At 54.5% G+C, this 26,608-nt stretch overlaps 1 protein-coding gene across 2 annotated transcripts in view; it reads right to left on the minus strand.

Moving 5' to 3' along the window:
- Positions 1-26,608, minus strand: part of GRIPAP1 (GRIP1 associated protein 1) — a 33,728-nt gene continuing 7,120 nt past the window's right edge. The window contains exons 2-26 of one of the 2 annotated variants that reach the window (XM_038748033.1): positions 23,916-23,982; positions 23,449-23,510; positions 22,657-22,683; positions 22,337-22,444; positions 20,509-20,659; positions 16,372-16,577; positions 16,020-16,067; positions 15,658-15,689; positions 15,487-15,534; positions 15,258-15,357; positions 15,059-15,136; positions 14,052-14,144; positions 11,180-11,314; positions 10,893-10,988; positions 9,651-9,863; positions 9,324-9,437; positions 9,134-9,211; positions 8,847-8,942; positions 7,371-7,427; positions 7,129-7,228; positions 4,933-5,060; positions 4,618-4,740; positions 3,660-3,753; positions 2,397-2,551; positions 1-744 (exon numbers count right to left, since the gene is read on the minus strand). In XM_038748033.1, the coding sequence (XP_038603961.1) occupies positions 652-744; positions 2,397-2,551; positions 3,660-3,753; positions 4,618-4,740; positions 4,933-5,060; positions 7,129-7,228; positions 7,371-7,427; positions 8,847-8,942; positions 9,134-9,211; positions 9,324-9,437; positions 9,651-9,863; positions 10,893-10,988; positions 11,180-11,314; positions 14,052-14,144; positions 15,059-15,136; positions 15,258-15,357; positions 15,487-15,534; positions 15,658-15,689; positions 16,020-16,067; positions 16,372-16,577; positions 20,509-20,659; positions 22,337-22,444; positions 22,657-22,683; positions 23,449-23,510; positions 23,916-23,982 (2,502 nt within the window). In that variant the 3' untranslated portion in view covers positions 1-651. The remainder of the gene's footprint in view (positions 745-2,396; positions 2,552-3,659; positions 3,754-4,617; positions 4,741-4,932; positions 5,061-7,128; positions 7,229-7,370; positions 7,428-8,846; positions 8,943-9,133; positions 9,212-9,323; positions 9,438-9,650; positions 9,864-10,892; positions 10,989-11,179; positions 11,315-14,051; positions 14,145-15,058; positions 15,137-15,257; positions 15,358-15,486; positions 15,535-15,657; positions 15,690-16,019; positions 16,068-16,371; positions 16,578-20,508; positions 20,660-22,336; positions 22,445-22,656; positions 22,684-23,448; positions 23,511-23,915; positions 23,983-26,608) is intronic. The other variant, XM_038748034.1, reaches the window with a different exon arrangement.

Consider the following 26,608-nt stretch of genomic DNA (forward strand, 5'->3'; position numbering starts at 1 on the left):
GGCGCTGCGGGTAGACATTGTTTCAGTAGCATCATTACACACGTCACGGGAACATTAAATAAGAGCCCCACTTCTGCCAAAGTGCAGAGCGGCCCAGTGCCATTCCCGATCCCCGGGCCTCCCGGGGCCCCGCCACGCCTGGCCTCCACACAGACAGAGTTGATCTTTGAGAACTGGGGGGGGAGAGGGTGTCCATGCAGGGAGGGGGCCAGGCCTGCAGCCGGCTCCGAAGGGAAGATGGAAGAGGTGCCCCAGGGGCCCTCCTCACCCCTCTCCAGGCTCGGGGGAGACAGCCTGGGGTTGTCACCCCTGTAACCACACAGCCCCCACTCCACTCACAAGAGGACCCTTTTCTGGCCCCCTCGTACCTTGTCGACCGAGAGGAGAGAACCCCAGCTCTTTGGAAAAGGGCAGGCCCCCCCAAAAAAATGGGACCACATGTTGGCAGGGTGGGGAGAGTGGGGCTTGAGGACAAGCGAGGGTACGGAGAATCAGCAGCAACGGACTGGATTAGGTCCTGAACCCCTTTAATCACCCCCCACCCAACCTAGCCCTCCGTTTCTCCTTCCCCCAAGGGCTCCCCTCCGACTAAGGGGCACGGCCGATTTGGAAAGGGGCTCCAGGGTGTGGGGGGCCCCTGACGGGAGGGGTTCAGCTGGTGTCCCCCGGGGCCGGCTCGGGACTGGGGGAGCCCACGCACTCTTTGCTGAGTCGGACGATCTCCTGGGACAGAACCTCCATGTCCTGCAGGCGACAGACAGGTGTCAGGGGGACGGCTCCTTTTCAGGGGGCACTCTTCACCTTCCTCCCCACCTCCCTCGCGGCTCCCACCCCGTACCCAGGGGGTGAGGGCCCGCCCAGCTGCTCTGGGGGCCGGAGAGGATGGAAAGCTCGGGCTTCTGCCCCGTCTGAAGCAACAGGACCAGAGCTTGGGCCTGTCCCTACCTCGCTTCCCCCGTGCCCTCCCTCCCCCAGCTTCGCTTATCGTTGATACATATTTAATTCTCTTAATCTCTCCCCATAAATCAATGCTGACTGGATCTTTAATCACTCTGCTCTTCTCTGGGTTCCGGCTTCTTCCTCAGTGGCTGGGGAAAGAGGCGACGAGGGAGGGGGGTGGGGATGTGCTGGAGAGTGGGGGGCCGGCTTCCAAGATTCCCAAAAGGAGGCAGGGAGCCGACAAGTGGGGTAGCTGAAGAGATTCCCAACTTCCAAGTCCTGATCCCAAGCCCCTGCTCTCACGGCATCAAACTGACAAGGAGGAGCTGGGGGCTGGGTCCTTCCCCAGAGAGGGCCTTAGTTTGGGTGAGAGGCACTGCGCCAGGAACGGAGCGAGAGAAACTGAGGGACAGAGGGGGACTTCCGCTTTCCAACTGAACCTTTCTCTTTCTCCCAACTCAGGGAATGGCAGAAAGTGGGGAGCACGGAGGTCAGAGAAGTGAGGGAGGGAGAGAGAGTACATACACAGCTGAGAAAGGGAAAAGGGAGCTGAGGCTGCTGGGAGGGTATGTGGCTGGGACGGGACCGGGAAAAGGGAAGGGGGAAGAGGGAAAGGAAAGAAGGAAAAATGAGAAAAAGAAGGGGGAAAGGATAAAACAAGAGTGAAGGAGACCGAAAGGATGTTGGAAAAGAGAAGGAACCAGAGGAGGGGTTGAGTGGGGGTGAACAGAAGAAGGGTAGGTAAGGAGGCTTAATAGCTTGGGCCCGGATCTGAAGTCCCAGCCTGCAGGGGCCTCTTCATTCATTCATTCAATCGTATTTATTGAGCGCTTACTGTGTGCAGAGCACGGTACTAAGTGCTTGGGAAGTACAAGAGGACCCTTTTCTGACTGCTTGGAGAAGCAGTGTGGCTCGGCGGAAAGAGCCCGGGCTTTGGAATCAGAGGACATGGGTTCAAATCCCGGCCCCGCCAATTGTCAGCTGGGTGACTCTGGGCAAGTCACTTAACTTCTCTGGGCCTCAGTTCCCTCATCTGTTAAATGGGGATTAAGATTGTGAGCCCCCTGTGGGACAACCTGATCACCTTGTAACCTCCCCAGTGCTTAGAACAGTGCTTTGCACATAGTAAGCGCTTAATAAATGCCATCGTTATTATTATTATTACAAATCGGGAACATATAGAGACGGTCACTACCCAACAACGGTCTTCAGCCTCACTCCCTTAATGCGCTGTCTCGTCTGCCCTTCCTGCCCAGGAGAGGGATGGGATAACAGGGGTGGATGAAGCGGAGGGAGGGAGGAGGGGTGATGAGGAGCCAGGATGGAGAAGGGGAATCCCCCGGGAGAACTGGCTCTCCAGATCGTTTTTCCGGCCCCTCCTTTCCCCGTCTTCTCCCGGCCCTGGGTCTCCGCCTCCTTCCCGCTCCGTGCCGACGGTTCCCGGGCCCCAGGCCCACCTTGTGCAAGTGCATATTCTTGGTGAGCTGCTCCTCCAGCATGTTCTGCAGCTTTTTGTTCATCTCCCGCAGGTTCTCATCCCCTGGCTTCACCAGGTCCCGGAGGACGCTGCCCAGTCCACTGCGGTCTGTGTGCCCAGCTGCCACGGAGACATCTGGGAGGCACCCGCCCGCCACGCTCAGTCCGGCCGCCACCTGACCCTCGCCCACCCTCAAAACCTCCCTCAGAACGCCCCTGGTTACCAAGGTGGGATGAGGGGAAGCCCCTCCACGTGGTCAGGGCTGGGAGCCGGAGGGGCCCGGACCCCCTTTCTCCCCCCACAACCTCCCACTCGGCTAAGGGAATCTTCACCCACCCCGAGGGGCGGACACGGAGGGGACTTGACCCTAATCGAGACAGGGAGCGAGCAAGGACCCGAAACGGATACACGGCAGCTGGAGTTGCCATTGTTGCATCCCAAACTCTCCCTGCCAGGCTCCAGTTCCCCTCTCCCAGCTGGGGAGCAGCGAGGAAAGGGAGATGTGGGGAGGTCCGGCGGGGTGGGGGCTGAGCTACTACAGAAGAAACCCTGGCACCCAAGGCCCGAGAGAGTTCAGCAGAGCAGAACTGGGGCCTAGCAGAACGCCTCTCCAGGCAAAGGCATCGGGGGGAGGTGGGGGGAAAAGACGCCGGCAAGGGCAGACAGGTGACGACGCCAACCTCCATTTCAGAAGGCAGGGAGAGACACCACAAGTCTCACCTACGCTGACAGCCCCTTTCCCACCCGTCTCTGTCACTGTTAACTGGGACTCGTCAATGACTTTGCAGCGTCTTGCAGGGAGTGGGAAGGGGGGGAGAAGGGGGTAACCTGAGGAGACAAGAGACGCGCGTGCACACGCACCCGCGAGAAGGGCAGCTGTCAAGGAGAGGGGTTAGGAGACGGTGAGGAGAACTCTCGGCGGGTGGTCCTTGCCAAATCCCAGACCCCAGATCTCCGTGCCCGGCCCAACCCTCTGAAGGCTGCGGGGGCTCCTGAGTCGTGTCTCTGACCGGGCTCTAGCCCAGATTCCGGGCCCCTGCCCCTTCCCATTCATTCTACCAAGAGGGGAAATTTCCAGAGCCGGCCAAACCTAGCGGGAAGGGAACGGAAAAGGAGGGGAGCCGGTACCCTGGAGTAGCTGGGCCCGGACCACGGCCCCAGAGAGACAGTGACAAGAGAAGCGGCCTTGCAGCCCCTTGCCCCTTCGTGTCCCTTCAGTCTGTCCCACCCGCCATCCCCTCACCGATGCGACTGTCCATGACGTAGGTCTCGATGATGGCGCTTTTGCGACATAAATCCTCCGCCATTGAGGCGCTGCTCACCTCCAGGTGCTTCACCTGCCGAGTGGTGCGAGGAGGAGGGGGTGAGGTGAGGAAGGAGGAGGAGGAGGAGGAGGGAGAGGAGAGAAGTGGATAACTTGATGCCCTTCTCGGGGGCCTCCCCCTCCCCAAGAGCATCAGAGGGTACAAAGAGGGTCTACCTGCCCTCACCCAGCGCCTGTGGATTGGGGAGGGACAGAGGAAGGTGTCACTCTGAGGTCTGGGCGGCCTCCTGGCTGTCCAGGAAAAGAGGGGAGCATGAGAAGCAGGGTGGCCTAGCGGAAAAAAGCACGGGCTTGGAGGTCAGAGGACCTGGGTTCTAATCCCAGCTCCGTGCCAACTATCTTCTGGGTGACCTCGGGCAAGTCATTTCACTTCTCTGTGCCTCATCACCTCATCTGCAAAATGGGGAGTAACTCTTCCTCCCTCCGATTTAGACCGGGAGTCCTATGTGGGCCAGGGACTCGATTATCTCGTATCAACCCCAGGGCTTAGAACGGCGCCTGATACATAATCAGTGGTCAACTGATGAGAAGCAGCGTGGCTCAGTGGAAAGAGCCCGGGCTTTGGAGTCAGAGGTCATGGGTTCAAATCCTGGCTCCTCCTTGTCAGCTGTGTGACTTTGGGCAAATCACTTCACTTCTCTGTGCCTCAGTTCCCTCATTTGTAAAATGGGGATGAAGACTGTGAGCCCCGCGTGGGACAACCTCATCACTCTGTAAACTCCCCAGTGCTCAGAACAGTGCTTTGCACATAGTAAGCACTTAATAAAAGCCATTAAACATACCATAAAAAAAAAGAGGGGGCTGAACAGGGTGTGGCGGGGGAAGGAGGAGAGGGAGCCGGGCCAGAGAGCGGGTGGGAAGGCCTGGGCTTGGGCACCTTCTCTTCCAGCATCCATTTCTCCTGCTGGGTCTCCGCCAAGCGCTGGAATAACTCAGCAATCTCGTCATCTGACAGCTCGGCCGGCCGAGGGGGCTGCGCCTGGGGGCTGCCCGTGGTGGTCTGGGAGGAGAAGAATCCACGGCGGGGAGCCGGGCTCACACCTGGCCGCTCAGCACGGGAGTCCCAGCCTCCTGTACCCCCGTAGCTGCCCACGGTCAGCCCTCTCCTCGCCCCACCTCCCACCCGGGAGGTCCCGGGGTTTCAGGTGAGAGCGAGCCCCTGGCATCCCCTCCCCTGCCCGGCCCAGTCCACCTTGGCGGTGCTGGGGGTCGAACTTTCTTTCATGATTTCTCGGTAGCTGAAGGAGGAGATGCTGCTGCTGTCTCCAGTCTGGGCCCGGCTGGGGGAGTTGATTTCCGCCAGCACCAGGTCCTCGATGCCTGGCAAGTCGAAAGAGACACTTGGTGAAATAAAAGGCCGTTGAGCCCGAGGGGAGGCCGGGGACAGGGTCAAGGGCCTCGGACAACCTGGACCTCTCCGGCCCTTATCCCTTTGTTCTCTATCCCCAGGTGCCCCGCTCTTATGCTCCTGGTCGGTCCGGCAGGAGCGAGACACTCAAGACCTAAGTGTGCCCCGACCTCCCCCCGTCTGCCCGTCACTGGTTCTCACTCTGCTCCCCTCCCCCTCCGCCCCTCCAGCCAGCAGCAGGAGCGGCTGCCGCAGTGAGGAAAGCCCGGCTGGCAGCAGACTTATGAATTATGGATGCTCCCCCCCGACACACACACCTCCCGGGGAGAGGACTGGGCGCTGAACTCTGCGGCTGGGCCGGCAGCGGCAGAAAGAGACCCGGGAACAGAGACACGGGGCGCCAACACAAGCATAGAGACTTGGGGGCAGGGACACGGGCCGACAGAATCGGCCTCAAGCAGAGAGGAGGGGATGGACGGCACAGATAAGCGGACGGAGACACAGGGAGAGAAACAGAGATTTGGGGGCAGAGGCAGAGAGACCCAGGGCCGGAGACAGGCCGAGATATGGGCCCAGACCGCCCCCGCCCACAAAACACGCGTGCCCCATCATTCATTCACTCAATCATATTTACTGAGCGCTTACTGCGTGCAGAGCGCTTGCGAAGTACAAGGCAACATCTAGAGACGGTCCCTACCCAACAACGGGCTCAAAGTCTAGAAGGGGGAGACAGACAACTAAACCAAACACGTGGACAGGTGCCAAGTCGTCAGGATAAATAGAATTAAAGCTAAATGCATCCCTATCCCTGGGTCACCCATCTGGCACGCTGCAGTTTCACCCGCCACTCTACCCTGGGTTATCAACTATTCACGGAGCAACGAAAGACAGACTCTGCAGGCGGTGGGGGGATCCTCCTGGAAATTCAGGACCTCCAAGGATCTCCCAAGGCTGGACTGCCAAAAACAGAGTCCCCAGGCCCTAAGCGTAGGAGTACTGGAGGGTCAAGGCGGTGGGCGTGAGAGGGGCAGGGGAGCATACCCACACATACTCCCCCACTCTTGTCTGTCTGTCTCTCATCATCATCAATCGTATTTATTGAGCGCTTACTATGTGCACAGCACTGTACTAAGCGCTTGGGAAGTACAAATTGGCAACATATAGAGACAGTCCCTACCCAACAGTGGGCTCACAGTCTAAAAGTCTCTCTCACATACATAAACACGCGTGCACACTGGCCTGCAACTGGTGGGGCAAGGGGGATGGGGAGCCCTGCTGTGGCTCCTTGCCCAAGAGGGCCAGATGGGTTCTGATACCTGTGGGCCCGGGTTGCCCCCTTCACCCCCGGCAAAGCTGGGCCGGAGAGGGACGGCTAGACTGGGGCTCCGGAGAAGAGCCAGAAGACGGGGAGGGATGAAGGAACGCACCAATCACGGCTCTAACGCCTCAGGAAGGAACACAGACTCAGGGGAGGCCTCAGGAAGACGGTCAGACAGACAGTAAGCAACGCAGAAACCAAAGAAAACAGGGCCAGAGAAAAGGAAAGGCAGAGACGGAGCGGGCAGAGGAAGCAGACCAGGCATCGAACGGACGAGCCGAGTCGCCGCCTCCTCACCTCGGGCAGGCCGAACTCCCTCCGGCCAAGCCCCGCTGTGGGTCAGCCCTGATCCGAGAAGGGCGGCTTAGATTCAAGAGCCTCCTTTCCCCTTTAGGCGACTGAATGAAGACTAAGGAACATCCACTACATCTGTCACCAGGCTCTCTCTCTGTCTCATCAGAGAGATTGTGTCTGTTTATTGTTATAGTGTACTCTCCCAGGCGCTTAGTACGGTGCTCTGCACACAGTAAGCGCTCAATAAATACGGCTGAATAAGTGAAAGGACGGGAACAACCAAGGAGGGACCGAGGATCGGGCTGTCCGGTGGGCCGGCCTCCGGGACCCGTGGACAAGGGCACTGCGGGAGGCAGCAGCAGAGGGGTGGGATGGGCCCAAGGGTGCCCTAAGCGGTAAAGCCCGGTCTCCAGAGGCCGGGGGCTCACCGGAGCGGCTCTTGCTGTTGGTAAGGATCTCCTGCAGCCGCTCCTGCAGCTTGTCTCCCCGCTTCCGCTCCAGGTGCAGCTGGCGCTTCAGATCCTTCAGCTGAGGAGGAGAGGCAGGCTGATGGCGGGGACAGGAGGGAGAATGGGGGGACGGGGCCGACTGTGGGAGTTTTTTTAGCGGGGGGCCCCCAGCCGAGTGACTCTGAGCCCCTTTCCGTTCCTCCCCACCCCCTGCTGCTCACCGCGGCGCTGCCCTTCTTCTCCAGAATCCGCTGCCCGTCCACTGTGTCCTTTACCTCCTGGGGGAGTCAGGCGAAAGGACGTCACAGACGGCCGAGGCTCTGGGAGGCGCGCGTGGCCGCCTCCTCCTCCCCCTTCCCATCTCCCTTCCCTTCCGCCCCCAATCCCACCCAGGCTGCTCCGAGCTGAGAAGCAGCGTGGCTCAGTGGAAAGAGCCCGGGCTTTGGAGTCAGAGGTCATGGGTTCAAATCCCACCTCCACTACATTGTCTGCTGTGTGACACTGGGCAAGTCACTTCACTTCTCTGAGCCTCAGTTCCCTCATCTGTAAAATGGGGATTAAGACCGTGAGCCCCATGTGGGATAACCTGATCACCTTGTATCCCCCCCAGCGCTTAGAACAGTGCTTTGCACATAGTAAGCGCTTAACAAATGCCATCATCATCATCAGAAAGTGAAGTCACTTAACTTCTCTGTGCCTCAGTTACCTCAACTGTAAAATGGGGATGAAGACGGTGAGTCCCCCGTGGGACAACCTGATCACCTGGTATCCTCCCCAGCGCTTAGAACAGTGCTTTGCACATAGTAAGCGCTTAAATGCCATCATCATCATCATCAGAAAGTGAAGTCACTTAACTTCTCTGTGCCTCAGTTACCTAACTGTAAAATGGGGATGAAGACTGTGAGCCCCCCGTGGGACAACCTGACCACCTTGTATCCCCCCCAGCGCTTAAAACAGTGCTTTGCACATAGTAAGCGCTTAACAAATGCCATCATCATCATCAGAAAGTGAAGTCACTTAACTTCTCTGTGCCTCAGTTACCTCAACTGTAAAATGGGGATGAAGACGGTGAGCCCCCTGTGGGACAACCTGATCACCTGGTATCCCCCCCAGCGCTTAGAACAGTGCTTTGCACATAGTAAGCGCTTAACAAATGCCATCATCATCATCATCATCAGAAAGTGAAGTCACTTAACTTCTCTGTGCCTCAGTTACCTAACCGTAAAATGGGGATGAAGACTGTGAGCCCCCCGTGGGACAACCTGACCACCTTGTATCCCCCCCAGCGCTTAGAACAGTGCTTTGCACAAAGTAAGCGCTTAACAAATGCCATCATCATCATCAGAAAGTGAAGTCACTTAACTTCTCTGTGCCTCAGTTACCTCACTTCTCTGTGCCTCAGTTACCTCAACTGTAAAATGGGGATGAAGACCGTGAACCCCCCGTGGGACAACCTGATCACCTGGTATCCTCCCCAGCGCTTAGAACAGTGCTTTGCCCCTAGTAAGCGCTTAATAAATGCCATCATTATCATTATAAAGTGATGCAATCGGGGCAGTCTGCAGGGTTCTGGGCTGGGGAGAGGAATGGACCGGGATTCAGCTTGTGGAGGGGAACAGGCAAGATTACGGCGCAACGTTGGGGGGTCGGGCAGAGAGGGGTGGAACTGGGCCCCCCAGGGCAGAGAGAGGATCCACCTGGCGCAGGCGGTTGATGGTGTCCAGGTGCTCGTCCCGAGCAGCCTCGGCCTCTCGCAGCTGGTCCTGTAGGCCTGCCGCCACTTCCTGCTGGCCCTGCGGGTGACCGCGCCCGAGTCCGCCGACCGCGTCCACCTGGGACCCTCCTCCCGTCTCCCCGGGAGGGGCTCCGGCCGAGGTACAGGCCGGCGGAACTCACTCGGGGCAGGGGAGTTGGGATCGGGACGGGACAGGGAGCGTGGAGACAGAGATGGCAAAATCCGGAGCGGTTTTCGGGGGGCGAATACCTGGAGCTGAGCAGCGTGCTGCTCCTGGCACTGCTTCAGGGCCTCCTGGTGCTCCCGCTGATGCTGTTCGATCGATTCCTGGCAGGGAGGAGGGGGCGAAAGGCCCGTTTTTAGCCCCGCTCCCCAAAGCCTCCACCTCCCCCAGCAACAGCCGGGACCAAGAGTGGGGACCCCCCGCCTTTCGGCCCACCTCGGCTTCCTTCAGCCTCCGCTCGAACCAGCCCTTGGCCCCATCCATGGAGTGGACCTGGGCTCTCAGTTCCTCCACCGTCTGCTGCAGGCTCTCCAGCTCTCGGCTCCGGGCCTGGGCGGCGGGGAGGGAGAGCGTGGGTGGGCCGAGCCGGGGGGAAGAGCGGAGTCACCGGTTAACGGGTTCTCAGAAGGTGGGGATTCTAGTTGGAAGAGGAGAGGGCCCCTACGGAGAGCGGGCAGGGGCAAACGGGAAGAGGAGGAGCCGGGTGTCGGGGAGGAGGGGGAAAAGGGTCCTGGGGTGACGGGACAACCCGGGCGCGGGCACCTTCTCCTCCCGGATCTGCCCCCGCAGCTCCTCCTCTTGACGCTTCTTGTCTTCGTGCAGCTCTCGCAGCTCCCGCTCGTAGCGGGCCCGGATGGCCAGCACGTCTTTCTCGTGCCGCAGCCGCACGGCCCCCACTTCCTCCTTGTGCTGTGTCTTCTCCTGCAGCGTCTCCATGGCCAGTTCGTCCAGCATCACCTTCCGCTTCTCCGCGCTCTGACCGGGGCGGTGGCGGTGGGGATGAGGGGAGTCCCCGGTCAAGCCCACCCCAAGGACGGGGCGGGTGCCCCCTCCCAGCCTGGCGGAGCCAACCGGCCCCCGCCCAACCATCCCAGGGCTCCACTCCTGACACCCTCCTGCCTATCTACGTGCCCCGGGTGAGGGGCGCAGTTAATAATAATAATGATGGCATTTATTAAGCGCTGACTATGTGCAAAGCGCTGGGGAGGTTCCAAGGTGATCGGTTTGTCCCTCGGGGAGCTCACAGTCTTCATCCCCATTTTACAGATGAGGGAACTGAGGCACGAGAAGCAGCGTGGCTCAATGGAAAGAGCCCAGGCTTTGGAGTCAGAGGAAATGGGTTCAATTCACTGCTCCACCAATTGTCAGCTGTGTGACTTTGGGCAAGTCACTTCACTTCTCTGAGCCTCAGTTCCCTCATCTGGAAAATGGGGGTTAAGACTGTGAGCCCCACGTGGGACAACCTGATCACCTTGTATCCCCCCAGCGCTTAGAACAGTGCTTTGCACATAGTAAGCGCTTAAATACCATTAAAAAAAGTCATAGGCCTTCCCAGACTGAGCCCCCTCCTTCCACTCCCCCTCCCCCCGCCTTCCCCTCCTTCCCCTCCCCACAGCACCTGTATGTTTGTACATATTTATTACTCTATTTATTTTACTTGTACATATTTATTCTATTTATTTTGTTAATATGTTTTGTTTTGTTGTCTGTCTCCCCCTTCTAGACTGTGAGCCTGCTGTTGGGTGGGGACCGTCTCTAGATGTTGCCAACTTGTACTTCCCAAGCACTTAGTCCAGTGCTCTGCACACAGTAAGTGCTCAATAAATACGACTGAATGAATGGTTACATGATTTGCCCAAAGTCACACCGCTGACAACTGACAGAGCCGGGATTTGAACCCATGACCCCTGGCCCCAAAGCCCGGGCTCTTTCCACTGAGCCACGCTGCTTCCAATGGTGCAGATGGTGGGGGTGGACTAGGCTCGGGGCCCAAGAGGACCCTACCTTGCGAGCTTCCTCTAAATCCTGCAGCAGTTGCTCCTTCTCCTGCCCCAGTTCCTGCAGCTGCTCCAGCAAGCGACTGTTGGCTCGGACGGATTCCTTGTGGGAATGGTGAGGGGTTGGCGGGTGAACCCTTGGCTTCTGCACCCCCACCCCCGGGGCAGCCCCGTCCCCGGATCCCTCGCTCGCTGGTGAATGCCTGTCCCTCGATCTCGGGAAACGGGGGGAAGGGAGCACCCTCTGTGCCCCGACCCGGGGCCGGGCAAAGAGAGGCGCTGGCTCCCCGCTACCTGGAGCTGGCTGTTCAGGTCATCCCGCTGCCCCATCAGGGCCTCTCGCTCCGACTGTCGCTGCTGCAGCTCCGCCACCAGCCCCGCGCTCTGCTCCCGCAGCAGACTCAGCTCCTGGGTCTTCGCCGTCTGGATCTGTTGGGATCGGGATTGGGATCGGACCTGCGTGAGCAGAGCTGCTGCGACTCCAGGAGGCCTTCCCAGACTGAGCCCTTTCCTTCCTCTCCCCCTCGTCCCCCTCTCCATCCCCCCCCATCTCACCTCCTTCCCTTCCCCACAGCACCTGCATATATGTATATATGTTTGTACATATTTATTACTCTATTTATTTTACTTGTACATATCTATTCTATTTTATTTTGTTAGTATGTTTGGTTTTGTTCTCTGTCTCCCCCTTTTAGACTGTGAGCCCACTGCTGGGTAGGGACTGTCTCTATATGTTACCAACTTGTACTTCCCAAGCGCTTAGTACAGGGCTCTGCACACAGTAAGCACTCAATACATACGATTGATGATGATGATGATGATGATGACTAGACTAGACTTCTAGACTGTGAGCCCACTTCTAGACTGTGAACCCACTGTTGGGTAGGGACCGTCTCTATATGCTGCCAACTTGTACTTCCCAAGCGCTTAGTCCAGTGCTCTGCACACAGTAAGCGCTCAATAAATACGACTGGCTGATTGATTGACTGACTAGGCCCCGGGCCTTAAGCGGGGGAAGGCTGACTGGTGGCTCTGGGTAGGGGGGATGGCCAATACATTTCCTTACTCCCACCGAAACCTACCCCTCGAGAGCCACAAAACCGATCTGTCTCCCCCTCGAGATTGTAAACTCCTTGTGGGCAGGGAATGTGTCTGTTTATTGTTATACCGTACTTTCCAAGGCACTTATTACAATGCCCCACACACAGTAAGTGCTCAATAAGACTAACACTATATTAATCGAGCCCTGAAAGTGCCTCCAATGTTACCCTTAGCGGTCAGCGGTGGGCAGTTCCAGGGTACCGGAGCGATCCCAGAGAAGCTACCTCAGTGGCACTTGATTCCACACTCCAGAATGGGCCCCTCCAAGCCAGAGACCCCAAAATGCCCGGGGCAGCCCCACTGGCCGCTGGAGATGGGCCCCCGTAGCCTGCACGGGCCAGAAACCCCAGCCTGCTCACCTTGATCCTGCCCAGTCCACTTGAGCCAATACCACTGACCAGGGCAACTGGTCCCACCTGAGCCCACAAAGACCCGGCAGTGGCTAGAAACGGTCACACGTCTTTCTGGAGGTGCCGTCTTGCATGGGTGACGTTCCCAAAGACGTGTAATTCAACCGAGAGACCGAGTCACCGACAGACACCAATACTCCTGCCACCCCGGGGCCCAAGCCGAGGCCTACCCGCAGCCCCAAACCATCACGAGAACGGAGAACGGGGTCCATCTTAGTACTGCCCTGTCCCGGCAGGATAGCCTTGGGACCCGTCACCTCTACAGGGCTAAGCCAGAAGCAGCATGGTCTAGTGTACAGAGCACGGGGCCTGGGGATCAAGCGGACTCGGGTTCTAATCCCGGCTCCGCCACTTGTCTGCTGTGCGACTTTGGGCAAGTCAGTTAACTTCTCTGGGCCTCAGGTCCCTCATCTGTAAAACGGGGATTACCACTGTGAACCCCATGAGGGGCGTGGACCGTGCCCATCCTGATTAGCTTGTTTCTACCTCAGTGCCTGGCATATAAGAGCACTTAATAGTGATAACAGCAATAACAATAAACAATTAATAATGTCCGTGGGCTAGGGCAGAAGTTATTCCCTCTAAGAAGTATTATTTTGTTAGTATGTTTGGTTTTGTTCTCTGTCTCCCCCTTTTAGACTGTGAGCCCACTGTTGGGTAGGGACTGTCTCTATATGTTGCCAACTTGGACTTCCCAAGCGCTTAGTACCGTGCTCTGCACACAGTAAGCGCTCAATAAATACGATTGATGATGATGATGAAGTAATAAAGTTGGAGGCTCGTTGGCCCAGGCCCTCCCACAGTCCCAATGAAGAAGGCCCATCCCCCCTACTCCACCCAGTGGGACAGACACACTCTCCCTACTTTTAATGGGGCTGACTGATTTTCCCCAATTCCAGCCCCCGCCCACCCCATTTCTACTAGCTCAGGCCAATACATACTCACCCCAACCTTTTTTTTTTTTTAATGGAATTTGACGCAGTGCTATGCGTCAAGCACTGTACTAAGCACTGGGTAGTAATAATGGCATTTGTTAAGCGCTTACTATGTGCCAAGCACTGTTCTAAGCGCTGGGGGGGGATACAAGGCGATCAGCTGTCCCACGTGGGGCTCACAGTCTTAATCCCCATTTTCCAGATGAGGGAACTGAGGCTCAGAGAAGTGAAGTGCCTTGCCCAAAGTCGCACAGCTGGCAAGTGGTGGAGCCGGGATTAGAACCAACGACCTCTGGCTCCCAAGCCCGGGCTCTTTCCACGGAGCCACGCTGCGCAGTCCCTGTCCCATATGGGCTCACAGTCTTAATCCCCATTTTACAGATGGGGTAACTGAGGCCCGGCACAGTGAAGTGACTTGCCCAAGGTCACCCGAAGTGACGGACCCCGCCCCACCTCCCCCAAGAGAACACCTCCACTGCTCTCCGGGCCCAGAGCAACAACAGGAAGATACACGCCGAAGGGAACGGCCGATGGGGAGAAGTCAGAGAGCAAGCTGGGGCTAGGAGGATGCTTGGGTTCTTCTCATCAGGCTCGGATCAGGTGAGAGCCAGTCCCGGGCCCTTCAGGCCCAAACTCTCTCGTCCCTGGTCGCGCCGCTCCACCCTCCATGCGTCCGGGAGGCAGGTGTCCAGGCCCCCGCCCCGCCCGCTGAGGCCATACCTGCTCTAGGGCTGCCAGGCTGGTGCGCAGGGCATCATTCTCTGACAGGAGGCTCTCCACCTGCTCCTGGCTTTCAGCGCTCTGGCAAGCCACCTGCACCCCGGGCACCCCAGGAAGCACAGGATAGAAACACGCGAGGGAAAGGACAGGACAGGGAGAGCCAGGAGGGGTGGGCCAAGGGCAGAGAGAGAGCCAGAGATCCAAAGGCCGGGCGGGCGAGGAGAGGACAAGCGGGGAGTTGCCGGAAAGCACAGATCGGGGCGGGGGGGCGGAGGGCATGGCAGAGGCAGGGAAGGAGAGAGGGAGAGAGGGAGAAGGAGAACGAGCGAGAGTTAGAGGATGAGACAGAGACAGACACCAAGAGAGACAGAGCACACTGCTGGGGCTAGGAGAACAATCTGGCACCCACGAGGGAATTAGGGGGCCAACCTGGAAGCCTCAGCGAGAGAAATGGTCGTCCCACACCCTACAGCGGGGCACAAGCAGGGCGGCCCCCAGCTTGACCCTGGGCGGGGGATGTGTCTTCTTTACTGTCGTATTGTACTCTCTTGAGCGCTTAGTACAGTGCTCCGTGCACAGTAAGCGCTCAGATACGTTTGAACGAATGACTGCACTGATTTACCCCAGGGGGGAGAGTCTGGGACTTCCTCCCCGCCCCCCGACGCTGGGCTGGGTTCCTGGATCTCCTCCACATGGCCGGGGAGCCCAACAAGCGCTTTAAGATCACAGCGGAGAGGGGGAGATGGTGGGAAAACGACCCTGAGCTGGAAGAGCCCGGCCCTGGGTCTTTGGCCTCTCTCCGACCAGAGGGTCGGCCGCACAGGTGGAGGGGAGACTCGGAACGAGACCCGGCCCCGTTCTCCGCACCGCCCGCCTCCCTGAGGCGGAGGGCCTGGGTCCCCAAATCCTCCGTCAGATTTCTGATCCCTCCTCACCCCCGAGCCTTTGCTAGGGAGCGGGGGGTGGGGGGTGGAGACGGGGACGGAAGAGGGAGGTGGTTTTCCTGCCTGGTCCTGCAGGGCCTGCAGGGCGACTTCATGCTCCTTCCTTTGGCTCTGCTGCTGCTCCCTTAGCTCCACCAAGCTCTGGAAGGGAAGACGAGGCGACAGTTTAGAATAAAACTTTCCCTCTGACCCCCGGAACCAGGCCGGAAACGGCAACCTCCGCTCCGTCTCGCTCATCCACTCTCGGCCCCAGCCCTCACACCTGGCTGGCCACCTGCAGATCCTGCTGCAGCTTCTGGTTCCTCAGCTGCAGGGCCTTGAGCTCTTCGTCCTTCTGCTGCTGCAGTCCTTCGATCTTGGTCCTGAGGGAGGGGAGCGGACTGACTGGGCCCACCCCGCGGATTCCATACCCCCAGGCCCGGACTTGTGGGGGAACTGCAATCTCCCAGGCCTCAGAACCCATTACACCCCGCCTTGCCTTCCCACGCTACCTGCTATCATTGTACAGTGCCTCCTTTTCTGTCTGCAACCTCAGGAAGCTGGAAGGAAGGGGAAAGATCAGTGGACTTGAGTTGACCGGGCCTGGGTCAGAGGCCTACCGGCCCCTGCCCCAGCCTGATCCCAGGGAAAAAGGACCGTGCCCCTCTATGGACCCCACCTACCTCTCCTGTTTCTTCTTCAGCTTCTCAGAAACCTGCGGAAACAGAGCCGCACGGGTTACAGATGTAAGGGTCAGAAACCCCGGGGTTAAGGAAAGGGGGTCCCTGACACGGGGGGGAGGGTCAGGAATGGAGTGACACAGGCAGGGACGCGAACAGGTGGATCGGAAGTAGTGGAAGGAATCTCCTAATGCAGGGTTCAGGGAAGACCACTACTCCTGAGTTGCGGGGGAGGCGGGAAACAAGGGAGAAAGAGCCAGGTGGAAGCGGCCAAGAGTTGCTAGGCAACTTGGAGGATGTAGATGGGCGGGTTGATATGGCAACTGAGGAGGAGGAGTTGGCTCCCAGGAAAGGGGAGAACCCACCTTGGTCAGCTCTTCGTGCAGACGTGACGTCTCCGCCTGCTTGGAGGTCTTGGGGGAAAGAAGATATAGGGGTCACTCCGGAAGCTCCTAGACGCAGTTCCCTAGTCTTCCGTAACGGGACGGTCCATCGTCAGAGCCAGTCCTCTCTTCCAAGGCTTCCTGTGGACCCTCCGCCCCCTGGGTAACTGCCCTCACCCCAGTCAGCCCCTCCCAACCGGTGGTGATGTCACAGGTGTGGTCACAGCAACCACTTGGGCCACCCCTGCCCAGGTGGCACGAGCCTCTGTTTGTTTCTGTTGTTGGACGGGGTGGGGTGTGGCGGTCACAAGTAAAATCCCCTGCAACTCCTCACCTCGAGTCCCTGCAACTGCTCCTTTAGCAGCCGTTTCTCTTCCTTCTCCATCTCCCATTTCAGCTCCACCTCCGCCAGCAAGGGTGGGCCCAAGGAGGCAGGCGAGACCGGTGGCAGCACAGTTCCAGGGGGGTCTCCCTGCCCACCGGTCCCACCGTCCCCCTGCTGCTGAGCCACTAGCTCTTTCTCGTAGCGTTCCTGCAGGGCTGGGAGGGAATGAATAATAATAATAATAATAATAACGATATTTGTTGAGCGCTTACTATGTGCCAAGCACTGCTCTAAGCACTGAATAATGATAATAATGATGATGATGGCATTTATTAAGTGCTTACTAAGTGAAAAGCACCGTTCTAAGCACTGAATAATGATAATAATGATGATGATGGCATTTATTAAGTGCTTACTATGTGAAAAGCACCGTTCTAAGCACTGAATAGTGATAAGAATAATAATGACAATGGCATTTATTAAGTGCTTACTATGTGAAAAGCACCATTCTAAGCACTGAATAATGATAATAGTAATAATGATGATGGCATTTATTAAGTGCTTACTATGTGAAAAGCACCGTTCTAAGCACTGAATAATGATAATAGTAATAATGATGATGGCATTTATTAAGTGCTTACTGTGTGAAAAGCACCGTTCTATGCACTGAATAATGATAATAGTAATAATGATTGGCATTTATTAAGTGCTTACTATGTGAAAAGCACCGTTCTAAGCACTGAATAATGATAATAATAATGATGATGGCATTTATTAAGTGCTTATTATGTGAAAAGCAGCGTTCTAAGCACTGAATAATGATAAGAATAATAATGATGATGGCATTTATTAAGTGCTTACTATGTGCAAAGCACCATTCTAAGCACTGAGTAATGATAAGAATAATAATGATGATGGCATTTATTAAGCGCTTACTAGGTGAAAAGCACCGTTCTAAGCACTGAATAATGATAAGAATAATAATGATGATGGCATCTATTAAGTGCTTACTATGTGCAAAGCACCATTCTAAGCACTGAATTATGATAAGAATAATAATGATGATGGCATTTATTAAGTGCTTACTATGTGAAAAGCACCGTTCTAAGCACTGAATAATGATAAGAATAATAATGATGATGGCATTTATTAAGTGCTTACTATGTGAAAAGCACCGTTCTAAGCACTGAATAATGATAAGAATAATAATGATGATGTCATCTATTAAGAGCTTACTATGTGCAAAGCACCGTTCTAAGCACTGAATAATGATAAGAATAATAATGATGATGACATTTATTGTGCTTACTATGTTAAAAGCACCGTTCTAAGCACTGAATAATGATTATAATAATAATGATGATGGCATTTATTAAGTGCTTACTATGTGAAAAGCACCATTCTAAGCACTGAATAATGATAAGAATAATAATGATGATGGCATTTATTAAGCGCTTACTATGTGCAAAGCACCATTCTAAGCACTGAATAATGATAAGAATAATAACGATGATGGCATTTATTAAGTGCTTACTATTTGAAAAGCACCGTTCTAAGCACTGAATAATGATAATAACAATGATGATGGCATTTATTAAGTGCTTACTATGTGAAAAGCACCGTTCTAAGCACTGAATAATGATAAGAATAATAATGATGATGGCATCTATTAAGTGCTTACTAGGTGAAAAGCACCGTTCTAAGCACTGAATAATGATAAGAATAATAATGATGATGGCATCTATTAAGCGCTTACTATGTGCAAAGCACTGTTCTAAGCACTGGGGATGTTACAAGGTGATCAAGTTGTTCCACAGGGGGCTCACAGTCTTAATCCCCATTTTACAGATGAGGTACCTGAGGCTCGGAGAAGTGAACTGACTTGCCCAAAGACAGACTGTGAGCCCACTGTTGGGTAGGGACTGTCTCTATATGTTGCCAACTTGTACTTCCCAAGCGCTTAGTACAGTGCTCTGCACACAGTAAGCGCTCAATAAATATGATTGATTGATTGACAAGTGGCAGAGCCGAGATTTGAACCCACGACCCCTGACTCCGAAGCCCGGGCTCTTTCCACCGAGCCACGCTGCTTCCCCAAGAAGCCCCGTTCTAAGTGCTGGGGTAGATATAAGGTAACCAGTTTGCCCCACATGGGGCTCAAAGTCTTAATCCCCATTTTCCAGATGAGGGAACTGAGGCACAGAGAAGTTAAGCGGCGTGCCCGAAGTCACAGAGCTGACAAGTGGCGGAACCGGGATTAGAAAGAGAGGGCGGGGAGGGAGTGTCTCTTCAGCTCCCGCAAATCAGCGCTCGCCGTCAAGTTGTACCTTCACTTCGGTCAACATCATATATCGTATTTATTGAGCGCTTACTATGTGCAGAGCACTGTACTAAGCGCTTGGGAAGTACAAATTGGCAACATATAGAGACAGTCCCTACCCAACAGTGGGCTTCTCCCTTCCATCCCTCCCGCTGACCCACCCCTCAGCATTCCCTAACCCTGCCATGGCCTCGGACCTTTACTAATAATAATAGTAATAATAATAATAATAATAATAATAGTATTTGTTAAGTGCTTACTATGTTCCAGGCACTGCTCTAAGCCCTGGGGTGGATACAAGCAAATCAAGTTGGACACGGTCCCTGTCTCAAGTGGGGCTCGCTCTCAATCCCCAGTTTCCAGATGAGGGAACTGAGGCCCAGAGAAGTGAAGTGACCTGCCCAAGGTCACCCAGCAGACAAGTGGCGGAGCCAGGATTAAAACCCATGACCTGACTCCCAGGCGTGGCTCAGTGGAAAGAGCCCGGGCTTTGGAGTCAGAGGTCATGGGTTCAAATCCCAGCTCCGCCAACTGTCAGCTGGGTGACTTTGGGCCGGTCACTTCACTTCTCTGGGCCTCAGTTATCTCAACTGTAAAATGGGGATTAAGATTGGGAGCCCCCCATGGGGCAACCTGATCACTCTGTAACCTCCCCAGCGCTTAGAACAGTGCTTTGCACATAGTAAGCCCTGAATAAATGCCATCATTATTATTATTGCTATTACTATTCACTTCTCTGGGCCTCAGTTATCTCATCTGTAAATGGGGATTAAGATTGTGAGCCCCCCATGGGGCAACCTGATCACTTTGTAACCTCCCCAGCGCTTAGAACAGTGCTTTGCACATAGTAAGCCCTGACTAAATGCCATCATTATTATTATTATTCACTTCTCTGGGCCTCAGTTATCTCATCTGTAAAATGGGGATTAAGATTGGGAGCCCCCCATGGGGCAACCTGATCACTTTGTAACCTCCCCAGCGCTTAGAACAGTGCTTTGCACATAGTAAGCGCTTAATAAATGCCATCATCATTATTATGATTATTATTATTATCCACGTCTCTGGGCCTCAGTTATCTCATCTGTAAAATGGGGATTAAGATTGTGAGCCCCCCCATGGGGCAACCTGATCACTTTGTAACCTCCCCAGCGCTTAGAACAGTGCTTTGCACATAGTAAGCGCTTAATAAATGCCATCAATATTATTATTATTATTATTATTCACATCTCTAGGCCTCAGTTCCTTCATCTGTAAAACGGGGCTTAAGACTGTGAGCCCCACATGGGACAACCTGTGTCTACCCCAGCGCTTAGAACAGTGCTCGGCACATTGGAGAAGCAGCGTGGCTCAGTGGAAAGAGCCCGGGCTTTGGAGTCGGAGGTCATGGGTTCAAATGCCGGCTCGGCCAACTGTCAGCTGGGTGACTTTGGGCGAGTCACCTCACTTCTCTGGGCCTCAGTTCCCTCATCTGGAAAATGGGGATTAAAACCGGGAGCCCCCCTTGGGACAACCTGATCACCTTGTAACCTCCCCAGCGCTTAGAACAGAGCACACGGTAAGCGCTCAACAAATACCATCATCATCACCACCATATAGTAAGCGCTTAGCAAATGCCATTATTATCACGCCACGTTGCTTCTCATGTTTCACTCTGCTCTTCTTTTAGACTGTGAGCCCACTGTTGGGTAGGGACTGTCTCTCTATGTTGCCAACTTGGACTTCCCAAGCGCTTAGTAGAGTGCTTTGCACACAGTAAGCGCTCAATAAATACGATTGATTGATCGATTGATTGTTCTGAGTCCCCTGGCCCCCGTCTCCCCGCTCACCTGCGACGTTCTTCTGCAAGGCGGTGTTCTCCGCTTGTAGCCGGAGCAGCTCCCCGTCCACAGGGCTCCCGGGCGTGAGGGGAAGAGGCCCCGATGGCGCTTCTTTGAGCTGCCGGTTCTCCTGCTCCAGCTGTTCGATCTGAGAGCACAGCTGAGGCCGGGGGGCGGGGGCGGGAAGGGTCATAATAATGATGACATTTATTAAGCGCAAGTCACTTACTATGTGCAGAGCACTGTTCTAAGCGCTGGGGGGGAGACCAGGTGATCAAGTTGTCCCACGTGGGGCTCACAGTCTTAATCCCCATTTTACAGGTGAGATAACTGAGGCTCAGAGAAATTAAGTGACTTGTCCAAGGTCACACAGCAGACATGTGGTGGAGCCGGGATTCGAACCCATGACCTCTGACTCCAAAGCCCGGGGTCTTTCCACTGAGCCACGCTGCTTCTCTAACCACTGACGGGTAGCCCCGTCAGCCACTAGAACAGTGTGCCACCGCGGCGAGCCCCCTCAGCCCGGCCACCCCAGGCGGCTCCCGGGCCCGTGTCCCGCTCCAGTACAGACCCCCGCCCCCAAGCCCACCTAGTCCGTAGTCAGTCGGATTTACTGAGCGCTCGCTGTATGCGGTGAGCATATACTAGATGCTTCGCACATTGTAAGCGCTTAACAAATACCATCATCATCTTCTTGACTGTGAGCCCGTTGCTGGGTAGGGACCGCCTCTATATGTTGCCAATTTGTCCTTCCCAAGCGCTCAGTCCAGTGCTCTGCACACAGTCAGCGCTCAATAAATACGACTGAATGAATGAATGAATGACATGTCAACTCTGCCACTTGTCAGCTGTGTGACTTTGGGCAAGTCACTTCACTTCTCTGGGCCTCAGTTCCCTCATTTGCAAAATGGGGACGAAGATTGTGAGCCCCACGTGGGACAACCTCGATGACCTCGTATCCCCCCCAGCAGTGCTTAGAACAGTGCTTAGCACATAGTAAGCGCTTAACCAAATACCAACATTATTATTATTATATGTTGCCGATTTGTACTTCCCAAGCGCTTAGTACAGTGCTCTGCACACAGTAAGCGCTTAATAAATACAATTGATCGATTGATTGATTGATAAATACGACAATGAATGAGAGTAAAACTGAACAATACAGCGCTCGATTCTCCCCCTTCTAGACTGTGAGCCCACTGTTGGGTAGACCATCTCTAGATGTTGCCAACTTGTACTTCCCAAGCGCTTAGTACAGTGCTCTGCACACAGTAAGCGCTCAATAAATACGATTGATTGATTGATAAATACGGCTGAATGAGAGTAAAACTGAACAATACAGACACATTCCCTGCCCACAGCATGCTTCCGGTCTAGACGGGGAGACGAAAGACAAAGGAGGCAGAACCACGGGAAGTTCCTCAGACGCCCCTCTCGCTCCAGAGCTCATTCATTCCTTCCTTCAGTCGTACTGATTGAGCGCTTACGGTGTGCAGAGCACTGGACTAAGCGCTTGGGAAGTCTAAGTCGGCAACATCGAGAGACGGTCCCTACCCAACAGTGGGCTCACAGTCTAGAAGGGGGAGAATCGAGCGCTGTATTGTTCAGTTTTACTCTCATTCATTCAGTCGTATTTATCAATCAATCGTATTTATCGAGCGCTGACTGGGTTTAGAGCACTGTACAAAGAAGTACAAGGGGGAGACGGGCAACAAAACATGTAGACGGGAGACCTGGGGTTCCCGTTTTCCCACCTGCCGAGCCTCACCCGGCCCCCTGCTCCCCTCAGTTTCTTTCCGGGCCCTTTCCCGACCCCCTCGGCCGGCCCCGGGCTCACCTTGCTGAGTTCCTGCATGAGAGTGCTGTTCTGCAGCCTGAAGTCATCCTCCTGGCTGTGCAGCTTTCCCTGAAGCATCTCATTCTCGCTCAGCAACGCGTCCACCTCCTGCGGGGGACGGGGACAGGGAACCACTCACCCACCCGACGGTGCCCTGGAGCCCAGCAGTCTAGCGGCGGGTGTCGCTTACGTCCCCTTAGTTACCTCAGTCAGTCAGATAATCGTAATTACTGAGCGTTGGGGAGCAGACACATTCCCTGCTCACGATAAATTCACAGTCTAGAGGGGGAGACGGACGTTGATACGAGGAAATAAATTACCTGAGCCTTCTTGCTTTTACTCAGGGCCTGGAGGAAAGATAAGGAGACAGGTGTGAGCCTGATCTTTTCAGCTAGGCAGCAGGTGTCTGGCTCCGGAAGGTGGAGGCTTAACCAGAGTGAAAAGCTTGGGCCCATCTCGGGCGGCATAAATCGAGCCGAGCCCGAACTCAAACCCAAGTTTCCCGGCAGTGAAGCAGATTCCTACCCCACGACCCATCTCTGGGTGAGGGAGGAGAAAGATGCGCAGGTGCTTTGCCGCACAGGTGTGCGGTCACGCCTGAGTGTGCTGAGATTTGTAGTCCCAGCGAGCCCACGTGGCTACCTGATCACCTTGTAACCTCCCCAGCGCTTAGAACAGTGCTTTGCACATAGTAAGTGCTTAATAAATGCCATTATTATTATTATTAATTCTGACCACGCACAAGCTATCACTGTGTCACTAAACCAGCAAGGGGCCCGGTCCACCATTCATTCATTCATTCAATCGTATTTATTGAGCGCTTACTGTGGGCAGCACCAGTATAGGGCTTAAGGAAGATTAACAGAAGGGAGGAGCTGGGGGCCACCTCTCCCTGGCCCAAGGCCGGCTAATGGGCCAGCGGGATGGCAGACAGAAGCTATGCAGGACCAATATGTAGATCCGACCTCATTTAATTCAGATGACTCTCTTGAGGGGAGGGAGAGGACTGGAGGGAGGAGAGGAGGGGAGGAAAGGAACCATGCAAGAAGCCCACAAGGACCTGAGGGGATGGGGAACTGCTTGGCAAGGCAGGGTGCGGGGGGCCAAGGTACCTTTTGTGCTTTGGAGAATTCCTTATCCAGAAACAAGACCCTCTGTCGGAGACCTGTAAGCTCTGGGGAGAAGAGGGAGTCGAGTCAGGGGTCGGGAGAAGAGCTTAGGCCCAAGCAGGGGTCAGAGTCCTCCCTGACATTCCCCGGACCAGGTGGGGGAAATTGAATATAAGCAGGGAGCACTTCTACCGACACTGTATTGTACTCCCCCGATCGTTTAGTACAATTGTCTGCACGCAGTAAGTGCTCAATAAATACCATCGATCGATCGATTGATAACCAAACACGAGAAGCGGGCTGCCTACTGGATGGAGAGCCCAGGGTGACCGGAGAGGAGCCCAGTCCAGGCCACTTCCACACTCCTTTCCTGCCCGATGGTCCCGAGCCAAGCTGGGCTCTGTCCCTTCCCGCTGACCCTTCTCTTGACCACCCCCCCCCACCCATCGTCCCCTCCTCCAGCCCCTCACCGACACCGTTCTTGCGCAGTTCATCAGAGAGATGGTAGTTCTGTGTCCGGAGCTCCAGGAGCTGTTCCTAAGAGCAAAGGAAAGCAAAGGTTTGCGTTCTCTTTTTCCACCTGTCAACCTCCTCCTTAGGCCTCCGCGAGCCGAACAGTTGAAGTTCACATGAGTGAGGAAAAAACTCCTCACCCTGGGCTTCAAGGCTGTCCATCACCTCACCCCCTCCTACCTCACCTCCCTTCTCTCCTTCTCCAGCCCGGCCCGCACCCTCCGCTCCTCCGCCGCTGATCTCCTCCCCGTACCTCGCTCTCGCCTGTCCCGCCATCGACCCCCGGCCCACGTCCTCCCCCTGGCCCGGAATGCCCTCCCTCCGCACATCCGCCAAACTAGCTCTCGTCATCATCATCATCATCAATCGTATTTATTGAGCGCTTACTGTGTGCAGAGCACTGGACTAAGCGCTTGGGAAGTACAAATTGGCAACATATAGAGAGAGTCCCTAGCCAACAGTGGGCTCACAGTCTAAAAGGGGGAGACAAAACCAAACATACTAACAAAATAAAATAAATAGAATAGATATGTACAAGTAAAATAAATAAATAAATAAATAAATAATAAATAAATAAAAATAAAAAACAAATAAAATAATAAATAAAAAGCCCTACTGAGAGCTCACCTCCTCCAGGAGGCCTTCCCCCACTGAGCCCCCTCCCCATCCCCCCCGTCTTACCTCCTTCCCCTCCCCACAGCACCTGTATATATGTATATATGTTTGCACAGACTTATTACTCTATTTTCTTTGTACACACTTATTCTATTTATTTTATTTTGTTAAGTTTTGTTTTGTTGTCTGTCTCCCCCCTTCTAGACCGTGAGCCCGCTGTTGGGTCGGGACCGTCTCTGTATGTTGCCAACTTGGACTTCCCAAGCGCTTAGTACAGCGCTCTGCACACAGTATGCCCTCAATAAAAATGATTGAATGAATGAGGGAAAGGGAGCAAGGATTTGACGGGGAGAGTCGGCAGTTAGATAATGGACTGGGAAGCAGAACTCCGGGGTTCTGTTCCTCTCTAGGCGACGAGAAGGACCCATTTGTCCCTGGCCCCCTGACTGGAGAGCGCTTAGCGTGGCTCAGTGGAAAAGAGCCCGGGCTTTGGAGTCAGAGGTCATGGGTTCAAATCCCGGCTCTGCCAGTTGTCAGCTGCGTGACTTTGGGCAAGTCGCTTCACTCCTCTGGGCCTCAGTTCCCTTATCTGTAAAATGGGGATGAAGACTGTGAGCCCCGCCGTGGGACGACCTGATTACCTTGTAACCTCCCCAGCGCTTAGAACAGTGCTTTGCACATAGTAAGCGCTTAATAAATGTCATTATTATTATTATTATCATTCAAGCTCCTCAGAAGCCTCTGCCTTAAAGGCAGAGCCCGGGCTTGGGAGTCAGAAGACACGGGTTCTAATCCCGACTCTGCTACGTGACCTTGGGCGAGCCACTTAACTTCTCTGTGCCTCGGTTACCTCATCTGTAAAATGGGGATTAGGAGTGTCAGCCCCAGGTGGGACAACCTGATTCCCCTGTATGTATCCCAGCACTTAGTCCAGCGCTTGGCACAAAATAAGCGCTTGACAAATACCATTATTATTAGGATTATTAGTTCTCTCCAGCTCCCGAATCACTCCCGGCCACCTTTCCCCACCAGGTCCCGGCTCCTCCCCAAAAACAAGGATGATATTCGGGCCGAATGCTCCTTTTCCCTTGCTGGTTCACCCCGGGAGCACCACAGTGGGAATCCTGACATCACCCCGGGGCCGGCTCCGTCTCGATAAGTGATCGTGTTGCCACCTTGGACTTCCCAAGCGCTTAGTACAGTGTTCTGCACACAGTAAGCGCTCAATAAACACGATTGACTGATTGATTCTTCTAGACTGTGAGCCCACTGTTGGGTAGGGACTGTCTTTATATGTTGCCACCTTGGACTTCCCAAGCGCTTAGTCCAGTGCTCTGCACACAGTAAGCCCTCAATAAATACAATTGATTGATTGATCCCCCCTTGAGCCCCTTCCTTCCTCTCCCCCTCGTCCCCCTCTCCATCCCCCCATCTTACCTCCTTCCCTTCCCCACAGCACCTGTATATATGTATATATGTTTGTACAGATTTATTACTCTATTTATTTATTTATTTTACTTGTCCATATCTATTCTATTTATTTTATTTTGTTAGTATGTTTGGTTTTGTTCTCCGTCTCCCCCTTTTAGACTGTGAGCCCACTGTTGGGTAGGGGCTGTCTCTATATGTTGCCAATTTGTACTTCCCAAGCGCTTAGTACAGTGCTCTGCACACAGTAAGCGCTCAATAAATACAATTGATGATGATGATGATCCCCCCGCCTTACCTCCTTCCCTTCCCCACAGCATCTGAATATATGATGTTTGTACATATTTATTACTCTATTTATTTTACTTGTACATATCTATTCTATTTATTTAATTTTGTTAATATGTTTGGTTTTGTTCTCTGTCTCCCCACATCTAGACTGTGAGCCCACTGTTGGGTAGGGACTGTCTCTAGATGTTGCCAATTTTGTACTTCCCAAGCGCTTAGTACGGTGCTCTGCACACAGTAAGTGCTCAATAAATATGATTGATTGATTGATCGATCTCTCCTGGTCTAATAACCGTCCCCATAAACGGGGGGCCAATCA

The sequence above is a fragment of the Tachyglossus aculeatus genome, chromosome 6, assembly GCF_015852505.1.
Source record: "Tachyglossus aculeatus isolate mTacAcu1 chromosome 6, mTacAcu1.pri, whole genome shotgun sequence".
Taxonomy (NCBI): Eukaryota; Metazoa; Chordata; class Mammalia; order Monotremata; family Tachyglossidae; genus Tachyglossus; species Tachyglossus aculeatus.